At 56.9% G+C, this 22,294-nt stretch overlaps 3 protein-coding genes across 6 annotated transcripts in view; 2 read left to right on the top strand and 1 right to left on the bottom strand.

The window, feature by feature from the left end:
• Window positions 1–1,801: 1,801 nt before the first annotated feature.
• MTG1 (mitochondrial ribosome associated GTPase 1) lies at window positions 1,802–17,704 on the top strand. Of its 3 annotated transcripts, none has more exons than XM_078076926.1 (11): window positions 1,802–2,014; window positions 3,951–4,017; window positions 6,698–6,806; window positions 9,110–9,190; window positions 9,687–9,743; window positions 10,122–10,212; window positions 11,655–11,716; window positions 12,202–12,298; window positions 12,593–12,674; window positions 16,594–16,706; window positions 17,051–17,704. In XM_078076926.1, exons 1-11 carry the CDS (start codon window positions 1,903–1,905, stop codon window positions 17,182–17,184), a joined length of 1,005 nt encoding a protein of 334 aa, XP_077933052.1. In that variant the 5' UTR covers window positions 1,802–1,902; the 3' UTR covers window positions 17,185–17,704. The 3 variants fall into 3 exon arrangements, with proteins under 3 accessions (XP_077933052.1, XP_077933053.1, XP_035965524.1); XM_078076927.1 differs by having other exon boundaries at window positions 1,804–2,014; window positions 6,698–6,800; XM_036109631.2 differs by lacking the exons at window positions 1,802–2,014; window positions 3,951–4,017 and having other exon boundaries at window positions 4,042–6,921.
• SPRN (shadow of prion protein) lies at window positions 17,693–21,932 on the bottom strand. Its single transcript, XM_036109632.2, has 2 exons — window positions 21,658–21,932; window positions 17,693–20,677 (listed from the first exon to the last, which is right to left on the bottom strand). Exons 1-2 carry the CDS (start codon window positions 21,796–21,798, stop codon window positions 20,216–20,218), a joined length of 603 nt encoding a protein of 200 aa, XP_035965525.1. The 5' UTR covers window positions 21,799–21,932; the 3' UTR covers window positions 17,693–20,215.
• Window positions 20,567–22,294, top strand: part of SCART1 (scavenger receptor family member expressed on T cells 1) — a 94,697-nt gene continuing 92,969 nt past the window's right edge. The window contains exon 1 of one of the 2 annotated variants that reach the window (XM_078076925.1): window positions 20,567–20,682. The gene's annotated coding sequence lies outside the window, so the exon portion shown is untranslated. Of the gene's footprint in view, window positions 20,711–22,294 lie in introns of both variants that reach the window. The other variant, XM_078076924.1, reaches the window with a different exon arrangement.

Here is a 22,294-nt window from a genome sequence, read left to right as displayed (position 1 = left end):
GTAGATGGGGTGTCAGGGTGAGTGGGGAGCATGTCGGTGCAGCGGGCAGTGTTGGGGTGAGTGTGTTGGGTTGCCCTGGGTGCTCTGCTCAGCTGACCCCATCTTACCTTGCTGCATCCTCAAAGCGTCCCAGAGAATGGGTCAAAGGGCTGATTTTTCACAGTTGAGGAAGGGACAAAATGCCTAGAGGTCAGGGTCAGTAACTGCTCAGTCTCAAGGCTGCCACCGCAGAGCGTGGGCTTCTTCCCGGCACAGGCCCTGAGGGGAGGCTGGTGCTGCTGGTGGGCGGTACTTCAGAAGAAGGGCAGGACTGCAGAGGCTGGGACTCCGTGCTGCAGGCTGGGGGCTCCTGGCCCTGCACTCACCTTGCAGCCAGTGGCTCCCGCCTCTCCTGTACCTCGGGCTGCAGTCTGTGACCTGCTCTGGAGGGGCGGGGAGGACCCTGGCTGCAGGGGGGAGCGTGTGTGTGTTTGGTGGAAGGGTCTTGGGGCCAGGCCTGTCTGGGCTCTACTCCAACCCCAAGTGGTGCCCAACATGTCCTCGGCCCCAGCACACCCTGCACGGGCCCTTCTCTTCCGTCCCCTCCTGGGTCAGACGGCCCCTCCAACGGGTCTTCCCTGCCTCCGCCCCAGAGTTCTGTGTGTCCACTGCTCCGTGTCACTCCAGTGGTTTTGTGTGGGACACCTGCCCGTCAGCTGTGAGAAATCCAGAATTCAACAGGGTTTTGTTTTAGAGATTGCCACTTCTCTCAGTGATCTGTGTTGTTGACATCCAAGGTTTCTTCAAGCTGCATGCTTGGGGAGACATTTCTTGTATCCCAAGTGACAAAGGCGAGCAGGACACGTGCTGCCATCTTGGTGGGAGGGCCCCTCATCAAGGAGGAGCCAGGGGCTGGGTCCTCATCTGGTGTCTGACTCATCCCACCTGGGAGCGCTTACCTCCCAGGGTCCCTGGAATGTTTAGTGCTGACAACTGGGGGGTTTGAGACCATCACAGTAGTGACATTTTTGTGTTTGGAATTTTAGCAACTTGTTTCAAAAATTCCGTTAGAGGAATACTCCTGTACTCAATGTGCACTGAGTAGTTGCTTGGACTCAGAGTTAAAGCTACATTTACACAGAGTACGGGGACAGTGGGAATTCCGGCTCAGTGTATTAATAGGATTAGTGTAGCAGAACTGCAGTCAATGTTTCCAAAGGCTTTGTTTAAAACCTGGAGTATTTGAAAAAAAAAGGGGGGATATTACATATATAGGCTACATTTAAAGTATGTGAAAATTTTAACCAATTTGTAGGGGCGCCTGGGTGGCTCAGTCATTAAGAGTCTGCCTTCCGCTCAGGTCATGATCTCAGGGTCCTGGGATCGAGCCCCGCATCCGGCTCCCTGATCCGCGGGAAGCCTGCTTCTCCCTCTCCCACTCCCCCTACTTGTGTTCCCTCTCTCCTGTTTCTCTCTCTGTCAGATAAATAAATAAAATCTTTAAAAAAAAACAAAGTATTTGAAAATTTTAACCAATTTGTAAAAAGGGGTCAAACATTGGCAGAGGACTGCTGAGTTATGTTACACTTATACCCAGAATACACTTAAGAAAGAACTAGAAATTTTTAAATTTCTATTAATTTCTTAAAAAAAGAAATACCGCATAAACTCAGGACCCCTGCGAAGTCCCGGAAGTGCACAGGTCCGAGGTCGGCTCGTAGCCCCGCCCCGGGCTCCGCCCCCCGGGCCCCCGCCCCCGCCCCCAGGCTCCATGCGTCGCCGAAGGCAGCGTAGCGCGCATGCGCGAGTCGCCCGGCGGTCTCCTGGAGCGCCGGAACCTCAGGCTCCGCTAGTGGACCCGGCGGAGAGGTCCGTTGCCGGAGCGGTCCCCCCGAGCCGCGCTGCGCTCGGCGACACGGCGCCATGAGGCTGGCCTCGCGCGCGCTCTGCGGCGCCGCCGGGGCCGGCTGGCGAGAGAGCTTCCCCTTGGGCGGTCGCGACGTGGCGCGCTGGTTCCCGGGACACATGGCCAAGGGTGAGGTGGGGGCGGGAGGGGCCGGGGTCCGCCCGCCGGCTGCGGCCGTCTCTGTATGCCCGTGTGTGCGCCCTCCGGAGTCCCCCACCCCCACGGCGTCCCCGGTGTCCCCTCCCGGCGCCACCCCCCAACCCGCCGGCGTCCCCAGCACCCGTTCGCCCGTCAGGTTGTCCGGTCAGGCAGAGGTGTCCTGGGGTGGTCCTGAGACCCAGCAAGTCCCCTCTGCCACTTTATTTCCCGAAGCCTCCGTTTCCACATCTGTTTCTACAAAGAGCTACTTTCCTGAATATTATGTTGAGGACTAAATGAAATGGAGGGAAGTACTTTCCAAGCTGTGTTGTCATTGCAGCACATTTAAAACACAGAGGCGTTGCTGTCTTCTGCCAAACCTCCCTGGGAGATCCTTACTGTTCCTAACGGCTTGTTGGGGAAGACCTCTGGGAGCCGCACAGCCGTCAGGGCGGCGATCGCCGCTCCAGCTCCGGCTCCCTTCGCGCGCTCTGGGTCACCGGGTGCACGGTGACCGAGTGCTGCGCACGTGGGTGTCCCGAGGGCCGGCTCCCTTCGCGCGCTCTGGTTCGCCCGGTGCACGGTGACCGAGTGCTGCGCACGTGGGTGTCCCGAGGGCCGGCTCCCTTCGCGCGCTCTGGGTCACCCGGTGCACGGTGACCGAGTGCTGCGCACGTGGGTGTCCCGAGGGCCGGCTCCCTTCGCGCGCTCTGGGTCACCCGGTGCACGGTGACCGAGTGCTGCGCACGTGGGTGTCCCAAGGGCCGGCTCCCTTCGCGCGCTCTGGTTCACCCGGTGCACGGTGACCGAGTGCGGCGCACGTGGGTGTCCCGAGGGCCGGCTCCCTTCGCGCGCTCTGGGTCACCGGGTGCACGGTGACCGAGTGCTGCGCACGTGGGTGTCCCGAGGGCCGGCTCCCTTCGCGCTCTGGGTCACCCGGTGCACGGTGACCGAGTGCTGCGCACGTGGGTGTCCCAAGGGCCGGCTCCCTTCGCGCGCTCTGGGTCACCGGGTGCACGGTGACCGAGTGCTGCGCACGTGGGTGTCCCGAGGGCCGGCTCCCTTCGCGCTCTGGGTCACCGGGTGCACGGTGACCGAGTGCTGCGCACGTGGGTGTCCCGAGGGCCGGCTCCCTTCGCGCGCTCTGGTTCACCCGGTGCACGGTGACCGAGTGCGGCGCACGTGGGTGTCCCGAGGGCCGGCTCCCTTCGCGCGCTCTGGGTCACCGGGTGCACGGTGACCGAGTGCTGCGCACGTGGGTGTCCCAAGGGCCGGCTCCCTTCGCGCGCTCTGGTTCACCCGGTGCACGGTGACCGAGTGCAGCGCACGTGGGTGTCCCGAGGGCCGGCTCCCTTCGCGCGCTCTGGTTCACCCGGTGCACGGTGACCGAGTGCGGCGCACGTCTGTATCCCGAGGGCTGGTGCAGTGGCAGCGTGCGCACGGGAGGTGGGAGATGTGAGAAGCTGGAGGATGCTCTCAATGCCCCCGTGTGGCTGTGTGAGGGGCGCTGAGCGGTGCACCGTTCCTGAGGAGTCTTGTAACTTTTGTTCTGTGTGTGGTTCCTGGGTAAGGGTGAGTGGCTGAAGTGGATACACAGTGTGGAGGGCCCGGTGAGTCGGGCAGTCCGAGTTGCCTGTTCTGTAGCTGAGACCAACACCTATAGAGGTTAAATACTCCACGTAGAGCCCTCCAAGGGGATCGGACCCAGACATGCTGCTGCACCTCAGGCAGGGCCTCTTCTCTTTCTTGGAGACACCACTGTTGAATTTGAAAGAGGCACTCAGCAAACGGTCGTCAGTTATGGTGACTTAGGACACTTCACTCAGATGTATTCTTTTTGGGTTGTTTGTGGTGTGTCATTCGTGACAGTTTAAACCCATCACTCTTGAAAAGCCACAGACCCATTAGGCATCCTTCTGTTTTCCAGGGCTGAAGAAGATGCAGAGCAGCCTAAAGTTGGTGGACTGTATCATCGAGGTCCATGATGCCCGGATATCCTTTAGTGGTTGTGATACTGTGATTTATAAGAAATATATGTATATTTGGTCTTTGTCCCTGTTTCTGGCATAGAGCTCCTAAAACCCTGGGTATTTCTTAAGTGATGAGTGATAAAGGTGTCTGTTGATGAGGTGACTTTTGGAAACCCACTAAGTCACCTAGGTTTGAGGGCTGGTTGCCAGGTGAAACAGTCCTGCTATTGGAGATTGGAACCTGCAGTTCCACCCCTGACCTTTGGGAGTGGCAATTGATTGCCAATGGCCAGTGATTTAATAAATCAAGCCTATATAATGAAGCCTCAATAAAGACCTAAAAAGACAGGGTTTGGAGAACTTCTGGGTTGTCAGATGTGGATATGGAGGGAGAGTGACACATTATTTTTTTAAAAATATTTTATTTATTTATTTATTTAGAATGGGGGGAGGTGGCACACATGCAAATGCAGGACTGGGAGGGGCAGAGGGACAGAGAATCTCAAGCAGACTTTGCTCTGAGTGGTGGGCCCAGTGGGGGGCTTGATCTCACGACCCTTAGATCACAACCTGAGCTGAAATCAAGAGTTGGATGCTTAACTGACTGAGCCACCCGGGCGCCCTGAGAGTGGCACATTTAGGGCATGGAGGCTCTGTGCTCCATCCCACATACATTGCCTTATATGTTTCTTCTATCTGGCTATTCCAGAGTCATATCATTTTCTAATAAGCCAGTAATCTAGTAAGTAAAATTTTCTCTGAGTTTTGTGAAGCCACTCTAACAAACTAATTGAATCCAAGGAGGGGGTCATGGGAACCTCCCATCTATAACTAGTGGGTCAGAAGCACAGGTGATGGCCTGGACTTGTGATTGGCACCTTAATGGGGGGGGGCATCTTGTGGGACTGAGCCCTTAGCCTGTGGGATCTGACTCTTTCTCCATGTAGATAGTGTTAGAATTGAGTTAAGTTATAGGACATCCAGATGGTGTCACAGAATTGCTTAGTGTTGTGGGCTCTCTCGCTCCCAACTGTTGGAATTGGGTGTGGCATCCTAGTGGTAAGGGGAGGCCGTTATTCCTGAATCGGGCAATGCTCAAGCAGTGGGAGGCATTCCTGGCTGTTACCTGGTCTCCGTGCACCTCCTCTGTCTGGCCTCTGCTCTGGTCTAGTTTGCTGCCACAGAGGGTGGTACCCTCACCTCTCAGTTATTGGCACTTGAAGCAGTGGTTCTCAGCCCTCATTGCACATTAGAGTTTCTCCAGGAGGGTTTAAAAAATCCTGGTCTGGGCCCCTTTCCGGACCAGTTAATCAGCATCTCTGGTATGGGGTCCAGGCCTTGTGCTATTTGACGCTCCCCATTGGTCCATAGGGTAGCGTCTTTGTCTCTGACCTCTGCCTGGCACACCCAGACCTCCCGTCCAGTCCAGCAGTGGGTTCTCTCGGTGGGGTTATGCAAGCTGGATTGAAATGTGACGGCCAACAGGGTTTTCCTCTGTGCCCGAGGCGTGAATTGGCAAGATCTGGTGATCTTGTTCACTAATGAATATACTTTCAGACCTTGTTTCTGTTGTTTTTGAGCTATGTTTGGGTTCTCTTTATGTGATGAAGGTGTTGGTTTGAGAGTTGTTACCAGCTCAAGGACGTCAGATGAGGGACCATTTTCACTATTTCAAAGACTCTGGAACTTTTGTAATAAAGTGTCAAGTTTATTTACTGTAGGCTAAATATGTCAATTTATAGGATATCCCATGCTGGTCAGAAGTGTTTGCTGGCAGTCATATGTTTGATTATCAAAAATGATAAACCTGTAATTGTTACTCACTGCACAGTGAGTGGACATCTGTCCTTTTGGTTTCTAGACCTCTGCCTTTTTCTCCAGGACCTGGCAAGGAACCCTGGGCTGGGTTAGGGGCCCTGGGAGGGAGTCTGAGGCTTTTGGTATTCTGAGTTACACAGGACTGGTTAACCCTTGAGGGAAGAGTGAGATTTATGGAAAGTCCTTTTGTGTGGGGTGAGGGCATAGCCCTTAACTGGTGTCTAGACCCAGGGTGTGCTGGAGGCCTCGGGAATTTCACACCTGGACTCAGTAGGAGCTGAGTGTTCAGAAGATAAATATATAGGCCTCTCTTCCTGCCTGTGTTAGGGTCCCATGAGGTGGGACCTATCCTGATTCCCTGAGGGTCCCTGGCTGAGGGCGAGGAGGCAGAACCTTCAAGGATGGTTTCCATGGGGACCCTCATCCCTTTGGCGGTAACCAGAGGGGGGCAGTGGTTTGAGATAGACTGATTAGGACTTTACGGGATGCGCTGTTTTGGAGTGATCAGATCATTCATTTTGTTATGTACCTTGGCAGCTAAACAAACAACCAGTTACAAAACCTTCCACTGAGCTTTGTGTTTGTTTTCGCCACCATCATTCCTGTTGGGGAAGGCATGTGAGACCCACTGCCCTGCGTGTCTGCAGTGGGAACGCGGCAGCGACCAGGTGTCCTTTTCCCCAGCCGGGAGGGCAGGACGGGGGGTTGGTCTCATCTTTCTTGGAGCGTGAAGCTGGGCTGGCTGGCAGGTACTTGCACTGAGATTGGGTTTCCTCCTCTGCTCAGTTCCTTCTGAAGATGGTGTCAGTCTGTGTAACAAGATGGACAAGATAAATTAATGGGCTGGTAAAGCACTGAGGGAGTTTTTGCCTTAATTTTGCCACATTCCACTTTCAGGCCGCAATCCTCTGTTTCAGGAAACTCTTGGGCTTAAGCCTCACATGCTGGTCCTCAACAAAATGGACTTGGCGGATCTGAAAGAGCAGCAGGTGAAGGTGCCCGTCCCAGATGCCGTCACCCTTAGGGTTCCTGTGTCTGGGATTGCAAACAAACACGGTGTTGATTCACCCAGGCAGTCTTGCTTTGGCAAACAACCCTTTGTTTGCAGAGGTATTCCTATATGATTTCTCAAAATGACATGCCTCCCTCTAATTTATAATGATTAATTTATGGTCCAAAGGACCAAGATGTGCCTCTCTTATGGGACATGGCCGGGCTGTGCGGCTGGAGCCTGGTGCCTCACTGTGTGGCCTCTGGCCCGTTTGGCTGGGAACACTGAAGTGGGGCTCTGGCTGCAGCGCCGATGTTCACAGTTTATTTCATTGTGACGAGTTGCGTTTTGGTAGCTGTGTGAGGCCGGTGGCCACAGGCGCAGGCCACAGGTACTGACCTGGAGGTCTCCCATGATGGCTGCATTTACCCCAGGCACCCACACTGGCCGGCCAGTCCTGCACACCCAGTGATTTGGAAACTAGCAGGGTGGGGGGCCCAAAGGAACTTCTTCAAAGCAGGCAGGGTTGGGGGACGCGAGTGACCAAGTGACCCAGTGCAGGTTTTCCCATGTGTCGCAGAAGTTCGAGAAACACGGAGGTCTGGACATGCTGTTTTCAGGCGCTCCCCTCTGTTCTTCCTGCGCAAAGGGCGGCCGCCGGAGCCGGTGCAGCCCGCCCGTTGTCAGGCTCTTAGTGCAGTTTTCTCTTTGTTTCCAGAATGTAGTATAGGTTTCCTTTCTTGTTTTTAAAAAGCTTTATATTCTTTTCTTCTTTTTTCTTCCCTTTCCTTTCCTTTAAGATTTTATTTATTTATCTGAGAGAGAGATCACAAGCGGGGTTGGGGGAGGAGGGGCAGAGGGAGAAGCAGGCTCCTGATGCCTTGGCTGGATCCCAGGAGCCAGGGATCTGCTTGTTTGAAGGCAAACGCTTCACTGACTGAGCCACCCAGGGGCCCCTATTTTATTTATTTTAGAGAGAGAGAGAGAGAGAGAGAGAGCTCGGGGGAGTGGGGAGGGGCAGAGGGAGAGGGAGAAGCAGACTCTATGCTGGACATGGAGCCCGTTCAATCTTAGTTGATTGTGGTATGTTTGAGTTACTTAAGCCCCAACCACAAGCCTCTGTGTCAAGGTTTCCAGGGAAACATCAAACACTGAAGCCACCGGAGTTCTTTTGAGAATCCAAGCAGAAGCGACCCCTGAGCCAGGTGCAGGCACCTGTTGTCATTTTGAGTCCTCCTGCTGTGCAGATCGGGCAGCTCAGGTCCTCCAGGAACTAGGTGCTCATGGGTCTCAGTGCATGTGCAGATGTAGTAATTTATCACAAGCTTTGCTTTTATTGGTTGAGATTTGAGTCTTAATCAGTGATTGCTTCTGCCCTTAAATGCTAATTTTTGTAGAGTGCTGGGCACTAAGGTGACCTCCCATAGGGACACAGCAGTGTCTCCCCCGGCTGGGAGCTGTTCTCAGGTGCGTCTGTGGCAGAGGTCCTGGAGAGGAGTGGAGAAGCCCCCAGCAGTGGCTCCTCATGTCTGCCTCTGAGTGCTGGGTGGGAACATCCACTGTGAATTTATACACATACGTCTTTGTTGTGGCCTGTGTCTTAATCTGCATCATCTAACGAATAACTAAAATACATAAGTAAAACTAAATTAGTGGATCACTTCTTGTTCATTTAGGCATCAACCATATTTTTAGGTCAGTAGCTGATCAAACAATATCCTACTGGTTTTAAAAAACAGGATTCCTACACTGTATTCGTTTAGTGTTAAGACCAGTAAATTCATATTAGCCTTAGTTTACTTTTGGGCTTTTAAAACATTACATATATTTTGTAATTGGATTGGGTTCAAGCCTCAGTTTACAGGGGAGCTAGGCAGAGTACTCCGGTATAACAGGATCACCAGTGGAGACCAGAACTGTTTGAAGCTGGAAGAGGCTCCTTGTACGTGAAGGGGCTGAGTCCTGAGAGGCAGTGGTGCTGCGCTGAGCCTTCTTCCCCGCTGGAGCCCGGAGTACATGGGCCCCTGGCCGGGGCACTTCCCTCCTGCCCTCACGGGGGGGCCAGGCGCTCCTGCGCTCTGCCCGAGGCCCTCTGCCCTCTGCCCGCGGTGCTTCAGCACCTGCTGCGCCTGCCCCCCCCACGGCCTGGCTCTTCCCAGGCCCTGCTGCGGTGGCTCTGAGCCAGGGAACACGCCTGGCCCTGTGGCGGGGGTGGGGTTGGGGTTCTAAGCTCAGATTCTTGGATTTTAGCCTATCATGCCACCCATATTTGCATTTAGTATATAAAATGGAAATATTCTCTTTCAGAAAATTATACAACACTTAGAAGGAGAAGGCCTAAAAAATGTTGTTTTCACCAACTGTGTAAGGGATGAGAATATCAAGCAGGTAGGTGTCCCTCTGTTTCGCACTCTAGTGCTTTTGCTTAAATACACTTAAGAAATCCCACAGATCATCTCTTGCTCTCACAAGAAGCAGAGTTTCGGAGACAGTCCGTGGGCTTGCGGGGGTCCTGGTCGGGAGCGGGTGGGCTCGGACAGCTTGTGACTGCGGAGTGCGGTGCCAGGCTGTCATGTGCACTCGGGGCCGTGGCGGGGACGGGCTTCTGGAGGTCTGGGGCCGCGTTTTCTGCAGTTGTACGTTAGGATTATTTCACTGGCTTGGCAGGAGGTGGCTGCAGTCAGACCTGTCACCCTCTGGGGGGCTGACCTGCTCACTGCCGGTGGAGGGACAGGACATGGCACAGATCACTGCCCCCCCTTGGGGCCCCAGCACATTCTAAATCCTGATGTGGACAGTCCTGGTTCCCTGATGCTGGACCCGGGAGTACACCGCCTCCAGAAGCCCAGGAAGAAGCCATTTCTGTGTGGTTTGTCCTTTGCAGATCATCCCGATGGTCAGAGGACTGGTTGAGAGCAGTTACCGCTATCATCGAGGAGAGGTTGGTTGTGGGTTCCAGTGCGGGCCGTGGGCTGGTCCCTCCTGAGGAGCCCGGGCTCAGCAGCTAAGCGGCGGTCAAGCAGTCCCCGTGCTGGGCCGTGACTGAGCTGCAGAACTCCTTGGGGTTCTCTCTGTGCTGCTATAGGTGCCTGGGAGGGGGCTGCTGCCCCCGCCTGTGGAGCTGCCCTGTGTGCTCTTGTTCTCGCCACAGGAAGGGTGGGGTGGCCTCCACAGTGACCCTCCTTCCCCTGAACACAGACCTGGGCTTGGGGGCCCTAGCATGGGCCAGATGAGGCCATGGGCGGGGCTGTGGGCAGGGCTCTGGGTGGTCCGGGTGGTCTGGGTGGACCCCTGACTCCCTGCTCTTGTGCCTGGGCAGAGCCTGGAGTACTGCGCCATGGTGATCGGGATCCCCAATGTGGGCAAGTCCTCACTCATCAACGCGCTCAGGAGACAGCACCTCAGGAAAGGTACCGCCTTTCATGCTGTGAAAAGAGAGGGACCACTCTTCCTCGGGGCCCGAGACAAAACTCCCATAGCCAGAGCCTCACGGCCCTCGGGGTGGTCTCTGCACCCAAAGGACCCAGTTAACTGTCTGATGTAAGGTTAAATGGTGATACAGAGTCATCCTGTTACACATTTTATACTGAATTTGTTTTCTCTCCTGAACATGAAACGTTGATGTTTAATATGTGGGTGATTTTTCTGCTCTTTGGTGGTTTTGTCTTCTCCCTCATTGAAGTCTCAGGGCCCTGCTGCATAGATGAGACCTGATGTCAGGTGGGAGGCATTTGGTGAGGCGCCCCCCCCCCCGCCCGGCTGGAAAACGGCATCCCCCCCGGCTCGGGAATGGCCTCCGGGAGCTGCCTGAGCACCTCCTTGATTGTGTTCACCCTGTCTTGGAGTCTCGAAGATGTGCCCACTCTACTCACTCGCTGTGCTTTACCCTTTGTTCCATTAAGTATTTTCAAGTTTCGCACCAGGTCCACGTTGGCTTTGTTTTCCACACCAGCGATGTATGATCTGTTAACAAACCCGCTTCCAGTACACAGACCCCCAGACTGAACTAGCCCAGCCATTATTTTGCAGATGATGTTTTTGGTGCTCATTGCAGACTTGCCAAATCATCTATTTTTTAAAATTTATTTTTCTTTAATTATGGCTTTAAAAAAATTGTGGCTTTAAAAAAATTGTGGCATTCAGTATATTCAGTGCTGTGTATCCATCAGACTATTTCTAGACTTTTCCATTGTCTCCAATTGGAAGTCTTTAAACAAACACTAACCAGCCTGGGCACCACTAATCTGCTTTCTGTCTGGACCTCACATGAGTGCAGTCACACAGTATCCGTCCTTTCGTGTTCGACTTGTTTCACTGAGCGTAATGTCCTCAGGGTCCATTCATGCTGTGGCTGTGTCCAGATTTCCTTCTTTGCAAGGCTGAATAATACCCTGTTGGGTTTCTGTACCACGTTTTGCTTTTCCATGCGTCACTGGCAGACACGTGTATCTCTTTACTCTTGCGTTGACTTGGCCCCTTGGACAGGAACTCAGCTCACAGGCCTGTCGCGGGCAGTGCTGTGGGGGCAGACTCGCAGGGTGCAGGGTCAGTGTCGGGGGCATGGGGTCAAGTCCTGGAGGCAGAAGCTGGGGTGCTGAAGGAAGAGCTCTGTGGGGACCTTCACGGTCAGGTGCTTGCCTGCTGGTCCCTTGGAAGGTCTTGGAGCACCTTTCCAGGCACTGGGAGGCAAGTTTTAGTAGAAGAGTCACTGCTGTGAGCTGGTTTGGAGCTGAACTGAACACAAGCTCATGTGGGCCTTCGTAGATTTCCATGTGTCTCATTCCTTATCCTGTAGCTCGTATGCCAGGCTTCGTGTGTTGACCGCATTCGACAGCCCCTTTTCATCCTGTAGGAAAAGCTACCAGGGTGGGCGGTGAGCCTGGGATCACCAGAGCTGTGATGTCCAGAATTCAGGTAGGGTCCTTGGCTCCTGGGTCTAGAGTTCCACGCACACACGCCTGGTGCTTCCTGAGGGCTGTGGGTGGGCTGCCTGCCTTCTCCTCCACTCTGTTCCCACTGAGTGCTTGCCACGTGCCGGGCACCGCAGCGCCCTTACATCAGACCTCTGGGAGGGCGTGCTCTCACCCCTGTTTTATGGATGAGGGAACCGAGGCACCTGCCCAAGGTCACACAGTGGCCCGTTCTCCCAGGCTCAGCTCGGCCCATCCACACTTGCCGTTTTTGCTCTGGGAGGAGAAACTGTTGCTCTGATTTATTCTCCAAACTCAATGGGAACTGATCCTGCGGGGAAGCCAAGAGCTTCCTGAAAAGGACGAACCCATCGGCACAGGGCCCTGGGGCCTTCTCAGAGCCTTAGGAACCTAGCAGCCTGGCTCCAGGGGCCGCCCAGCAGAACGCCTGGAGGGAGCGGATGGCCCGACCGTCCTCTCTGTCCGCAGGTGTGTGAGCGGCCACTGATGTTCCTGCTGGACACTCCCGGGGTGCTGGCCCCTCGGATCGAAAGTGTGGAGATGGGCCTGAAGCTGGCCCTGTGTGGTGAGTTGGAGCCCCCGCTTAGTGCCCCCTCCTGCTGCCGGGCCTGGCGGCTTGTGCCTACTTTTCTCGGCCCGGCCGTGGCAGACACCTCAGAGCGTGCTGAGCGAGCATGGCAGGCAGCCTGTCAGCCCTTGCTCCCAGTGACGTGGGCCACTGCTCTGACCCCGTGGACCCCCACGGCCTGGAGTGCGCCTGCCTTCGCCCAGCTTACAGCCGAGGCAGAGTGGGCAGGAGCAGCAGTGCTCTGGTGAGCCGGGAGCCGGTCTCCACCTCACGCTGGCCTCCTGGTTCCAGGAACCGTGCTGGACCACCTGGTGGGGGAGGAGACCCTGGCCGACTACCTTCTCTACACCCTTAACAGGCACCAGCTCTTTGGGTGAGTGCAGGGTGGGGGGCGGGCGGGCTGTCCTCTCTCATCCTAGACAAACGTCATGTAGGAAAATAGCAGCATTAAGGTGTTATGGGACAAATTCTGCACATTATGTGCAGTGCACAGTTTGAAATGTTTGGCTCTTATACAGTCAAGAAAACCCCCCAATTTCTTGTACTCTTCGGGGATCACTCCTCTATCCCTTCCTTCTCCTATTTTACAAATGGTCCCCCAACCCGCATGCCACACCCTGGTGGCCATCTGCCTTGTGTCCTGTCCTCGAACGTCCTAGGAATGGAGTCCCATGGCGTGCGCTCTCTTTTGTTGGGTTCCCTGCGCTCGACGTGATTGCTCTCGGATTCCTCCGTGTTGTGACGCGTGTCGTGATGCGTGTCGTGACACGTGTTGTGACCCATGTCGTGACGTGTCGTGGCCCGTGTTGCTCCTTCCTGGTGGCCGCTGCGCGGTGTTCTGTGGTATAGATTGACGCACCTGTTTGTTCTCGCTGGGGTGTTTCCTGGATGTCCCGTGTCGTGTTGAGGACCTCAGTCCCACCAGACGTTCAGGTTTACTGATTTCCACCAAGAACCAGCTTTCGGTTTCATTGACTTTCTCTGTTGTTTTTCTGTCTTTTAGTTCATTGATTACTGTTCAATCTAAAAAAACCCCAAATTTGTTGTCTTGCTGTTTGTTCTGTCTGTCCCTCATTCTCTTTCCTCTTTGTCTGCATCTGCCTGCCTGTCTCCCTCCCTCTGTCCCTCTGTCTCTCTCTTTGGCCTTTTTTGGATGAATTGGATATTCTTATGCTATCCCTCTGTCCCCTCTGTCAGCTCGTCCTCTGTAACTTCTGGAGGAGGTGCCTTGGTGTTTGAGGAGCAGCTTTGAGTGACATCATAACGTGTCTGCGGTGCAACCTCCTTACGATGGCGCATCTCTATTCTGCTCTGGATCTTTGGGCTTCTGTTGTTCTGTGTCTTACGTTGACGTGTTTTGTAAACCTGAGCTATACTGTTTGTTTATACAGAGACTCCAAGTGTAAGAAGTAAAGCGTAGCTGTGTACCCATTGCCTGGTGGTTCATGGGCACTGCTCGTGGCTGCTGCTCGCAGGTCCAGGTTCCACGTGGCGTCCCCCATCTGAGGATGTCTCGTCATGTTTCTTGCAGTGCAGGTCTGCTGCTGATGAATTCTTTCAGATTTTGGTTGTTCAAAGGTGTCTTTATTTCACATTCGTTTTGGAACGATATTTGCGCTTTGCGTGAAAGGGTAGCTGGACAGCTGTTTTCAGAACTGGAAAGAGGTTGTCCCATCCTGTTCTCACCCCTCTTGTTTCTGATGAGTAATCAGTCATGTTTGCCTTTGTTCCTCCAGCTGCTTTTAAGATTTTCTCGTCGTTCTTTTGAGCAATTTATGACAACGGGCCCTGTATGGCTTTCTTCATGTTTCTTGAGCTTATAGTTTGTTGAGTTCTTAGATCTGTGGCTTTGTAGCTTTTATCAGATTTTCAACCATGATTTCTTTTTTTTTTAATTAATTTTATTTTATTATGTTAGTCACCATACATTACATCATTAGTTTTAGCTGTAGTGTTCCATGATTCACTGTTTGTGTATAACACCCAGTGCTCCATGCAGAACGTGCCCTCCTTAATACCCATCACCAGGCTAACCCATCCTCCCAGCCCCCTCCCCTCTAGAACCCTCAGTTTGTTTTTCGGAGTCCATCGTCTCTCATGGTTCGTCCCCCCCTCCGATTTTCCCCCCTTCATTTTTCCCTTCCTACTATCTTCTTCTTTTTTTTTTCTTAACATATATTGCATTATTTGTTTCAGAGGTACAGATCTGAGATTCAACAGTCTTGCACAATTCACAGCACTTACCAGAGCACATACCCTCCCCAGTGTCCATCACCCAGTCACCCCATTCCTCCCACCCCACCCCCCACTCCAGCAACCCTCAGTTTGTTTCCTGAGATTAAGAATTCCTCATATCAGTGAGGTCATATGATACATGTCTTTCTCTGTTTGACTTATTTCGCTCAGCATAATACCCTCCAGTTCCATCCACGTCATTGCAAATGGCAAGATCTCATTCCTTTTGATGGCTGCATAATATTCCATCATATATATCTACCACATCTTTTTTATCCATTCATCTGTCGATGGACATCTTGGCTCTTTCCACAGTTTGGCTATTGTGGACATTGCTGCTATAAACATCGGGGTGCACGTACCCCTTCGGATCCCTACATTTGTATCTCTGTCAACATGATTTCTTCCTGTGTTTTCAGTTTCTGCCTTCTCCCGTCCTCAGGACTCGTTGCCCATGTGTTGGCCATGCGCCTGCAGCCCTGCGCATCTGACCTGCTGCTCACGCCCACCAGTGTGTGTCTCTAGCGTGTGTCACATCTTCTGTGTTTCTACTTCAGTTCGTAACCACATGGACTGTGGTTACAATAACTGATCTAACATCTCTGCTAACCCTAACATCTGGGGCGGTTTTACCAACTGATTTTCTCCTCATGCTGAGTCTGTTTCCCCACTGTCCATGCTTGATAATGTTGCTTGGCTGCTGGGCATTTTGAGTTTTGTCTCTTTGGATGATGGGCATCTTTAGGTTCCTGCACAAATCCTTGAGCTTTGCTTGGGATGATTGTCTGGAAACAGTTCCTTCCAGACCTGTGGGTCTGGAGCCATTGCCCCAAGTGGGGCGGTGCCCTCCCCTGCCCTGTGTACCATCCACCTGCTCCTGGCTCTGTGTGAGCGCTGGGCACGGTCCCTCTGCCCTGCTCGGGGTCTCTCCTGGCCTCTGGCTTTGGAGAATTTCCTTTCTCACATGTGCTGAGCCCTCCTCTGCTAAATATAGAGGTTGGCCGATTTCTAGAATTCTCTCTCTGGGCAGCTCTGGCCTCTGGTTCGGCTGGTGGTGTCTCCGCTCCAGCAACCCTCTGGGCTCTGTGGGGTCATGAGGTGCCGTGCGGGGCAGTGGCGGGTCCCCGTTTACATTCTTCATAGCTTGATGTCTGGTGCCTTGGACACCGTTCTTTTGTGTGTTTTTGGTTGTTTCAGGGGAGGTAAATTCAGTTGCTGTTATTCTGTTTTGCATGGAAGTAGAATTTCATTTACTTTTTTGTGTCATTTGTGTGGGAGTCTGGGCATCTGCGGTCCTGCAGCATTTCTAGAGAATGTTTTCAGAGAGTTTCTAGAGTCCTGCGGGCGGCAGCTCTCGGCTGTGTTGGTGGGAGTGCTCTCCTGGGGACAGCTCTCAAGGTCGCCAGGACAGAGGGCCTTGTGGGGCTGCCGCCCTCAGAAGTTTGACTTAGGACCTGCATTCACAGTGTTCAGACGCCCTCTGAGACGGGCACTCCGATGCCCACGTGGGGGCTGAGTCCATGTCTTAACTTTCCCCATGGCTGAGCCCTGCCCTCCACTGTGGACCATGAGGCAAATCCACCGTTTCCTCTGCCATTAGGCAGTCCAGGGTGGAGTTTCCTGGCTCCCGGGGTTCGGGGAGGTGCTTGTCTGTGGACGAGGTTGGTCTCCTTCAGCCCTTTAGGATCAGACATGCCCGGCCCTGTGCTGGCCTTTCTCATCAGGCCCAGAGCCGGAGTCGTGTGGGAGGGGAGTTCACGGGAGCCACCGGGCAGTTCTCAGCAGTGGTGGGTGCTCAGTGTGCTGGTCCGAGGGCTGCAGAAACGCCAAGCACACCTCGTTCCTTCTCCACTGGAGAGGGTGCTGGTGATCCTGGCGCCCCTGACCTCGTGCGGCTGCCCAGAGGCCCTGAGTGTCTCCAGTGGCTTGCCGTGCTGACCGAGGGCTCCAGGCCCCGGGCCTGCTCAGGAACGGGGTGGAAGCTGCAGCGACGGGCTCCGGTGGGGTCCTTGGTCCTGGCCGTGGCTCCCCCTCCCTGACCGTTGCTCTGTGTGTAGGTATGTGCAGCACTATGGCCTGGCCGCAGCCTGTGATGACGTAGCCAGTGTGCTGAAGCAGGTGGCTGTGAGGCTGGGGAAGACGCAGAAGGTGAAGGTGCTCACCGGCACAGGTGAGACGTGGAGGCCTCGGCCCCGGGCTGGGCTTGGAGAACCAGCCTGTGGGGCGGGCTGCCGCTGGCCGGGGAGGACATTGCGGGCACATGTGGCTTTTCTGGAAACGGAGGTGCTGCAGAGGAGGGGGCTCAGGGCGGCCCTGCCTCGCGCTGGGTACCCCCTGTGTCCCACCCCTCTGAAGCCTCCTGAGGTCAGGCGCCACTGCCCAGACTCTGTGGTGCCCAAGCTCCACAGGTAGCCACCATCAGTCCCTGAGGACGGGCAGGGAGGGGTGCGTCTGAATCCTGGGTCTGCCCTGCACAGAGGTGCCTTCCTCCCCAGACTGTCTTGTCTCCCCCAGGGGATGTGAACGTCATCCAGCCCAACTACCCCGCGGCAGCCCGAGACTTCCTCCGCACCTTCCGCAGCGGGCTGCTCGGCCCAGTGATGCTGGACAGGGACGTCCTGCAGAGACCCCCCTTGGCAGACCCCTGAACCAGTCCAGCTGGCAGGGGCCTCACTCCCGCCTGGCCCTTGGCACCAGAGATCGGGACATCCCAGGCCCTCACAGCCAAGAATTTGACCCTGGGACTCCCTTTCCCAGAATCTCCATGCTGGTCCCTGTACAGTACTCAGGTCTCGTCTCTAGGAAGGAGCCTGTACCTGCTGTCCCTCCGTGCCTGGCCAGCTGCCGGCTACAGGGCACGGTGCCCGGAGTCTGGGCATCGGGGCTGCTGACACCTCTGAGCTGTCCCTGTGTGCCTCACACACGCTGAGTATCTCTTAAGGAGAAGCTCATGTTTTCTTAGGAGGTGAAAGTACAGTCTGTAATTTAAACATTTTAAAAGCCTGTCTCTGCTGGTGGCTCATCTGTTGTCACCAGTAGCAGCTTGGGCCCACGTGTTAAGGCCCCTCTCGGCAAGAAAAATTGGGATATGAGCCACTTAGCAAGGGTTCTTGTGTTAGGTCCTTGATAGTGTCCTGGGTCCTGCAATAAAGACAATTCTGTTTGCCAGCAGAGTGTTTATTTCATGACACGACTAACATGTGCACACACGATGGACAGGAGGGTCCAGAGAGCTGTGGCAGAACCAAGGATTGTCTGTCCCCAGCTGCGTACAGGCTGCGAGGGTCACTGGTGTGGTCAGTGGGGACTCCAGAGCCTCCCACTGCCCCCGAGCACCTTCTAGCTAGCAGGACAGTGGGACTCTTCCCCGGGGAACTTGACCTAGCAGGCTGCATTCCAGCAAAGGGCAGAGGAAGGAAAGGGGGTGGGGGTGGACCTGGTCAGCTGCTTCGCCTCTTCTGTGTCCAGTGGGGGCCTGGCCTCCTGGAAACACCTGAGTTTCCGCAGGGCATCTCCCCTCCTGAAGGTGCCCACACCCGGAGCACACACACTGACCTCTCCTGAGATTACCCGCCCTGGGCACCGTCTGCTTCCTGCTGGAACCCTGACCAGTAGAGTGGGAAGAACTCCAGCGTGTGTCGGTGCCAAAGGCCAGACACACTCCCGGAATCAGGCTGGTGTGTGAAATAAGCTCTTGACTTGAGAATGCCGTTTCTGCCCCATCCACCACGTGGTGCCGTGCGGCCTGCGAGGGTGCCGGAGAAGCTGGCCCATGCCCCGGCCCCTCAGGTGGACCCGAGTCCCTGTGCAGACTCTCCTGCCTGCAGGTGCGGTGGCAGAATGGCCACACTGCCCACGAGGCCACAGCCTGCTGGTCTTTGGTCTGGAACGGAGGGAGGGGCAGTGGGCTTGCTGTACCCCGAGTCTGCCGGCGCTGTGAGTACAGTTGGATGCAGGGAGCTGTGTCCTGCAGCTCTGGGTCCTGGTCTTTGGAGAGAAATGCTTGGTCCAGGGTTCTGCTGGTAGCTTGGAGACCCTCCCCCTAACCAGACCTGGGTGTCAGCTGCGGGAGAGCAGAGGTCGCAGGTCCTCCCGGCCCCCCCCCCCCGGGAGGTGCTGGTGTCCATCAGCTCAGTCCAAAGGCCCCATGGTCTGGGGGCTGGGGGTGGGTTGAGGGCATATTCTGGAAGGCAGCCCAGCAGCAGGTGAGGCTTTCAGTGAGCACCGAAGGAGGGAGAGATCCAGAGGATCCAGGCCTGGGACATGGTCCGGCTGTGGGATGTGGGGTGGAGGATGTGGTAAAGAGCCAAGGCCCCCAGGGCTGAGCTCACGGGCTGTGACCCAGGCCCGAGGCTCAAGGGAGATGGGCCTCTGGGTGCCTGACGAGCAAAGGGCTGGCTTTCTGCAGAGGGTGCTTGGGTGCCAGAGGCAAACCCTTGCAAGGCCCGCCTGGCATTTCCTTAGAGGCCTCTCTGGGGGTCTCTCCTGTCCCCAGACTAGCCTCAGATGCTCAGACAGCTGTTGGAGGGGGCTCAGCTTCCCGGCTTCTTTTGCTGAGCCCGACGCTCTCACATCTGTCTGTGTTTGCTGGGTGCTGGGCCGGCCCCCGGCCGCTGCTGCCCGCCTCCAGGGACCTGCCTTGTGGCCGTGTTGGTTGCTGGTTCTGACTTGAGATCTGGCCTGCGCATTCACACCATTCACACCTTGCCCTCTCCTTCGGGCGGGGGGAGGGGGAGGGAGAGGCGCCAACTACAGATCTGCTTGAAGCAAAAGCAGGCTGTCCCTGGGGAGGGCTCTTTAGTGGGAGTGGCCAGGCCATCCCTGAGGACCAGCGAGCACTGATTCCAGAATGTGAACCTAAACCTCAAAGGAAATGAAAAGCTCTTGAAATTTAAACAATGTGGTTTTCCCCCCAAAATAGGTCCCAAGGAGAGTGACTTGTTTCAAGTGGGAGCAAAGTGGCCGCAAGGGGCCCCTAGTCTTGAGGGTGCCCAGGGAGGGGGCACGCCTCTGGGCCTGAGGGTGGGCTGGCAAGGCTGTGGGGCAGCTGTGGGGCGGGGGTGCTCTGGGCCCCGAAATCCCCAGACTGCCTCTCCTGGACAGGTGGTAGGCACAGCACAACCTGTGAGAGAAACCTCTCTTCTTCCCCAGAGCCACTAGTCCTTTGGTCCATTCTGGCTGCTTCTGTGGGGGAGGGCCCCAGGGTCCCCAGGGCCCGCCTCTTTGCCTGGTGGTCAGCACTGTCCATGCTCCTCAAGTGTCCGGGATGAGGTCAGGGGAGCCAGAATGGCTTGAACACCCTGGTTTGGCACATCTCTCTGGGCAGCTCGGGAGAGACGGTGGCTGCGGGCCAGGGTGGCAGCACAGGCACCGGCCTTTCTGGCTGGGGAGGACCCCGACCTCCAGGCGGTAGGTGGGGCATCCTGGAACTGAGGGGCCCTGGTCCTCTGGTCGGGTGGGAAATGGGGAGGCTGGAGAGGGACTTGGGCAGGGCGGAGAACAGGACGCAGCCTCCGGGTGCGTGAGAGGTAGAACAGGCTCTCTGGGTCGGAGGCGGTGGGCGGCGGTGGGCAGCGGTGGGAAAGGGCGCTGGGCGGCTGGCGGTCTCTGGGGCGGGCCGGAGGGGCCCGCGGGGAGGGCGCCGGCGGGGGCCAGGTCTGGCCCGGAGCGCGGCCGGGCCTACGGCCGCAGCAGCCCCAGGGCGCCCAGAGCGCCGCCCAGCAGCGGGCAGAGGCACGGGCTGCCGGTGGGCCCCACGCCCGAAGTCCATGCCCGGTAGCTGTAGAAGCCTTGGCCCGTCCGGTTGCCGCCCGGTGCCGCGTCCTCGTCGTCCTCCAGGTCGCGCTCCCCGGGGCCCGTGGCCCTCCTCCAGCTGGAGCCCGCCCCCAGGCCCGCGGCCGCCCCGGCTGCCGCCCCCGCCGCCCCCGCCGCCGCCACGCGCAGGGACGAGCCCGCGTAGCGAGGCGCCGGCCTCACGCGCACCCTCGGGGCCCCGCGCGCGCCCCCGCGCAGCCCTCCCCGGGCGCTGCCGCGAGCCCCTCCACGGCCACCCTTGGCCGCGCCGCTGTCGCAGAGGAAGGTGGCGGCTAGCAGCAGAGCCCAGCAAGTCGCGGCCGTCCAGTTCATCTTTGCGGAGCAAACCTGCGGTAAAACGCGGAAACGACCTCAGCTTCTGTGAGGATCAGGGGACCAGAGGACTCGGGGCCAGGGGCTCAGGGCCTGGGGACAAGAGCTCATGGGCTCTGGGACAGGGGGCTTAGGGACCGGGGGGCTCAGGGGCGGGGGCTCAGGGGCCTAGGATAGGGAGCTCAGGGCCTGGGGACAGGGGCTCAGGGCCTGGACACAGGCCTGGGGGACCAACGGGCTCAGGGCTTGGGGACAGGAGACTCAGCGTTTGGCAGTACAGGGCCCCCAGCATCTGGACTACCGGCTCGGGGCCTGGGTGGGCTGGGAGGATTAGGCATTCAGGTCTGGGTAGAGGGTGGAGTCTTGTTCAGTGACCAGTAAGGGGTGAGTTGAAGGGTGAGAGGGTTGAGCACCTGGGGGTTATTCTGTGCCTGGGGCTGAAGTGGGAGCAAAGAATGGGGGGTGGTGAACACCCTGCGGTCGGGGAGCTGAGGCCTGGAGGAGGGGGCCCCATATCCTGGGCTGCCCTGGGACCACCGACCCAAGCCTCCACGGCTTGGCGGGACCAGAGGCCGCACTGGGGTGGGGGATATATTTGAAGGACACAGTCTCGGGGACCGAGCGCCCCCAAGGATCCAGATCACCGTCTGGAGAAAGGACCAAGCGTGTGCCTCTGCCAGGCTCTTCCAGACCCTTTGGGGCAGCGCGCATCGGGGGCAGAGCCCGAGCAGGGGATTCTGGCCTCGCGGGCGGCGCGGAGACGCGCGGCGGTGACACAGTGCAGACCCCGCCCCCGCAGGCCCGGACCCAGGGCACAGTTCCCTCCCGCCCCACCCCCCGCTTGGCTGAGCAGCTGGGGCGGGGGACCGGGACGCGACGCAGGGCCTAATCCGGGCGCAGGGCCCCTCCGATCCTCTCGCGGCGCCTCCGTCCCCAGCCCCGCGGTTGCCCGCCCCAGCCTTCCGGTGCGCTCGGATCCCGCCGTCCGGCCTTACCTGCCACGGGCTTCTGTCAGAGCCGCGGGCTGGAGTGGGAAGGAGCGGGCTGTGGCGGAGACCCTGCACCCGAGCGCGGAGTCTGGCTTTTGCGCGAGGCCTCCGCCCTAGGAGTGGGGGCGGGCAGACGCGGAGGCTCATCCCCCGGGAGACGGGAAGGGAGGAGAAAGAGGCAGTCTGTGAGGAGCGCTCAGCCCCCCTCGCTTCCCAGCACCTTCATCCTCGCCGCACCCCGTCCTAACCTTCACCCCGTCCGCGCCAGCCCCCACCCCATCTCCTGATTCCACACACGTCCACCCACTCCGTCTCCATCCCCCAGGGGCACCCAACCCCACCCCATTTCTGCCGCACACGGCGCCCCACAACCTCCATCCTCACTCCACCCCTCCTCCTCCCCCTCCCTCGGACACTCCACCCCTTTCCCACCCTCTGCACCCTCTCCCGTTCCCCATCTTCATCCCTGCCCCAGGCGATGTGTCCCAGACACGGGCCGCGGAATGCTTTAGATCCCGGTGTCTAGTGCTTCTCACCGGGGAGGCCCAGAGAGGAGAGGATGATTATCCAGGGCCCCAGGGTATCCGGAAAGGAGATAATGGGTGACCTCTAACATCCTGCAGTGCCACTGTTCAGATCCCTC

Source organism: Halichoerus grypus, chromosome 7 (genome assembly GCF_964656455.1).
Source record: "Halichoerus grypus chromosome 7, mHalGry1.hap1.1, whole genome shotgun sequence".
Lineage (NCBI taxonomy): Eukaryota > Metazoa > Chordata > Mammalia > Carnivora > Phocidae > Halichoerus > Halichoerus grypus.
Note: the sequence above shows the minus strand (reverse complement) of the source record. Positions and strands in the feature narration are given on the sequence as shown.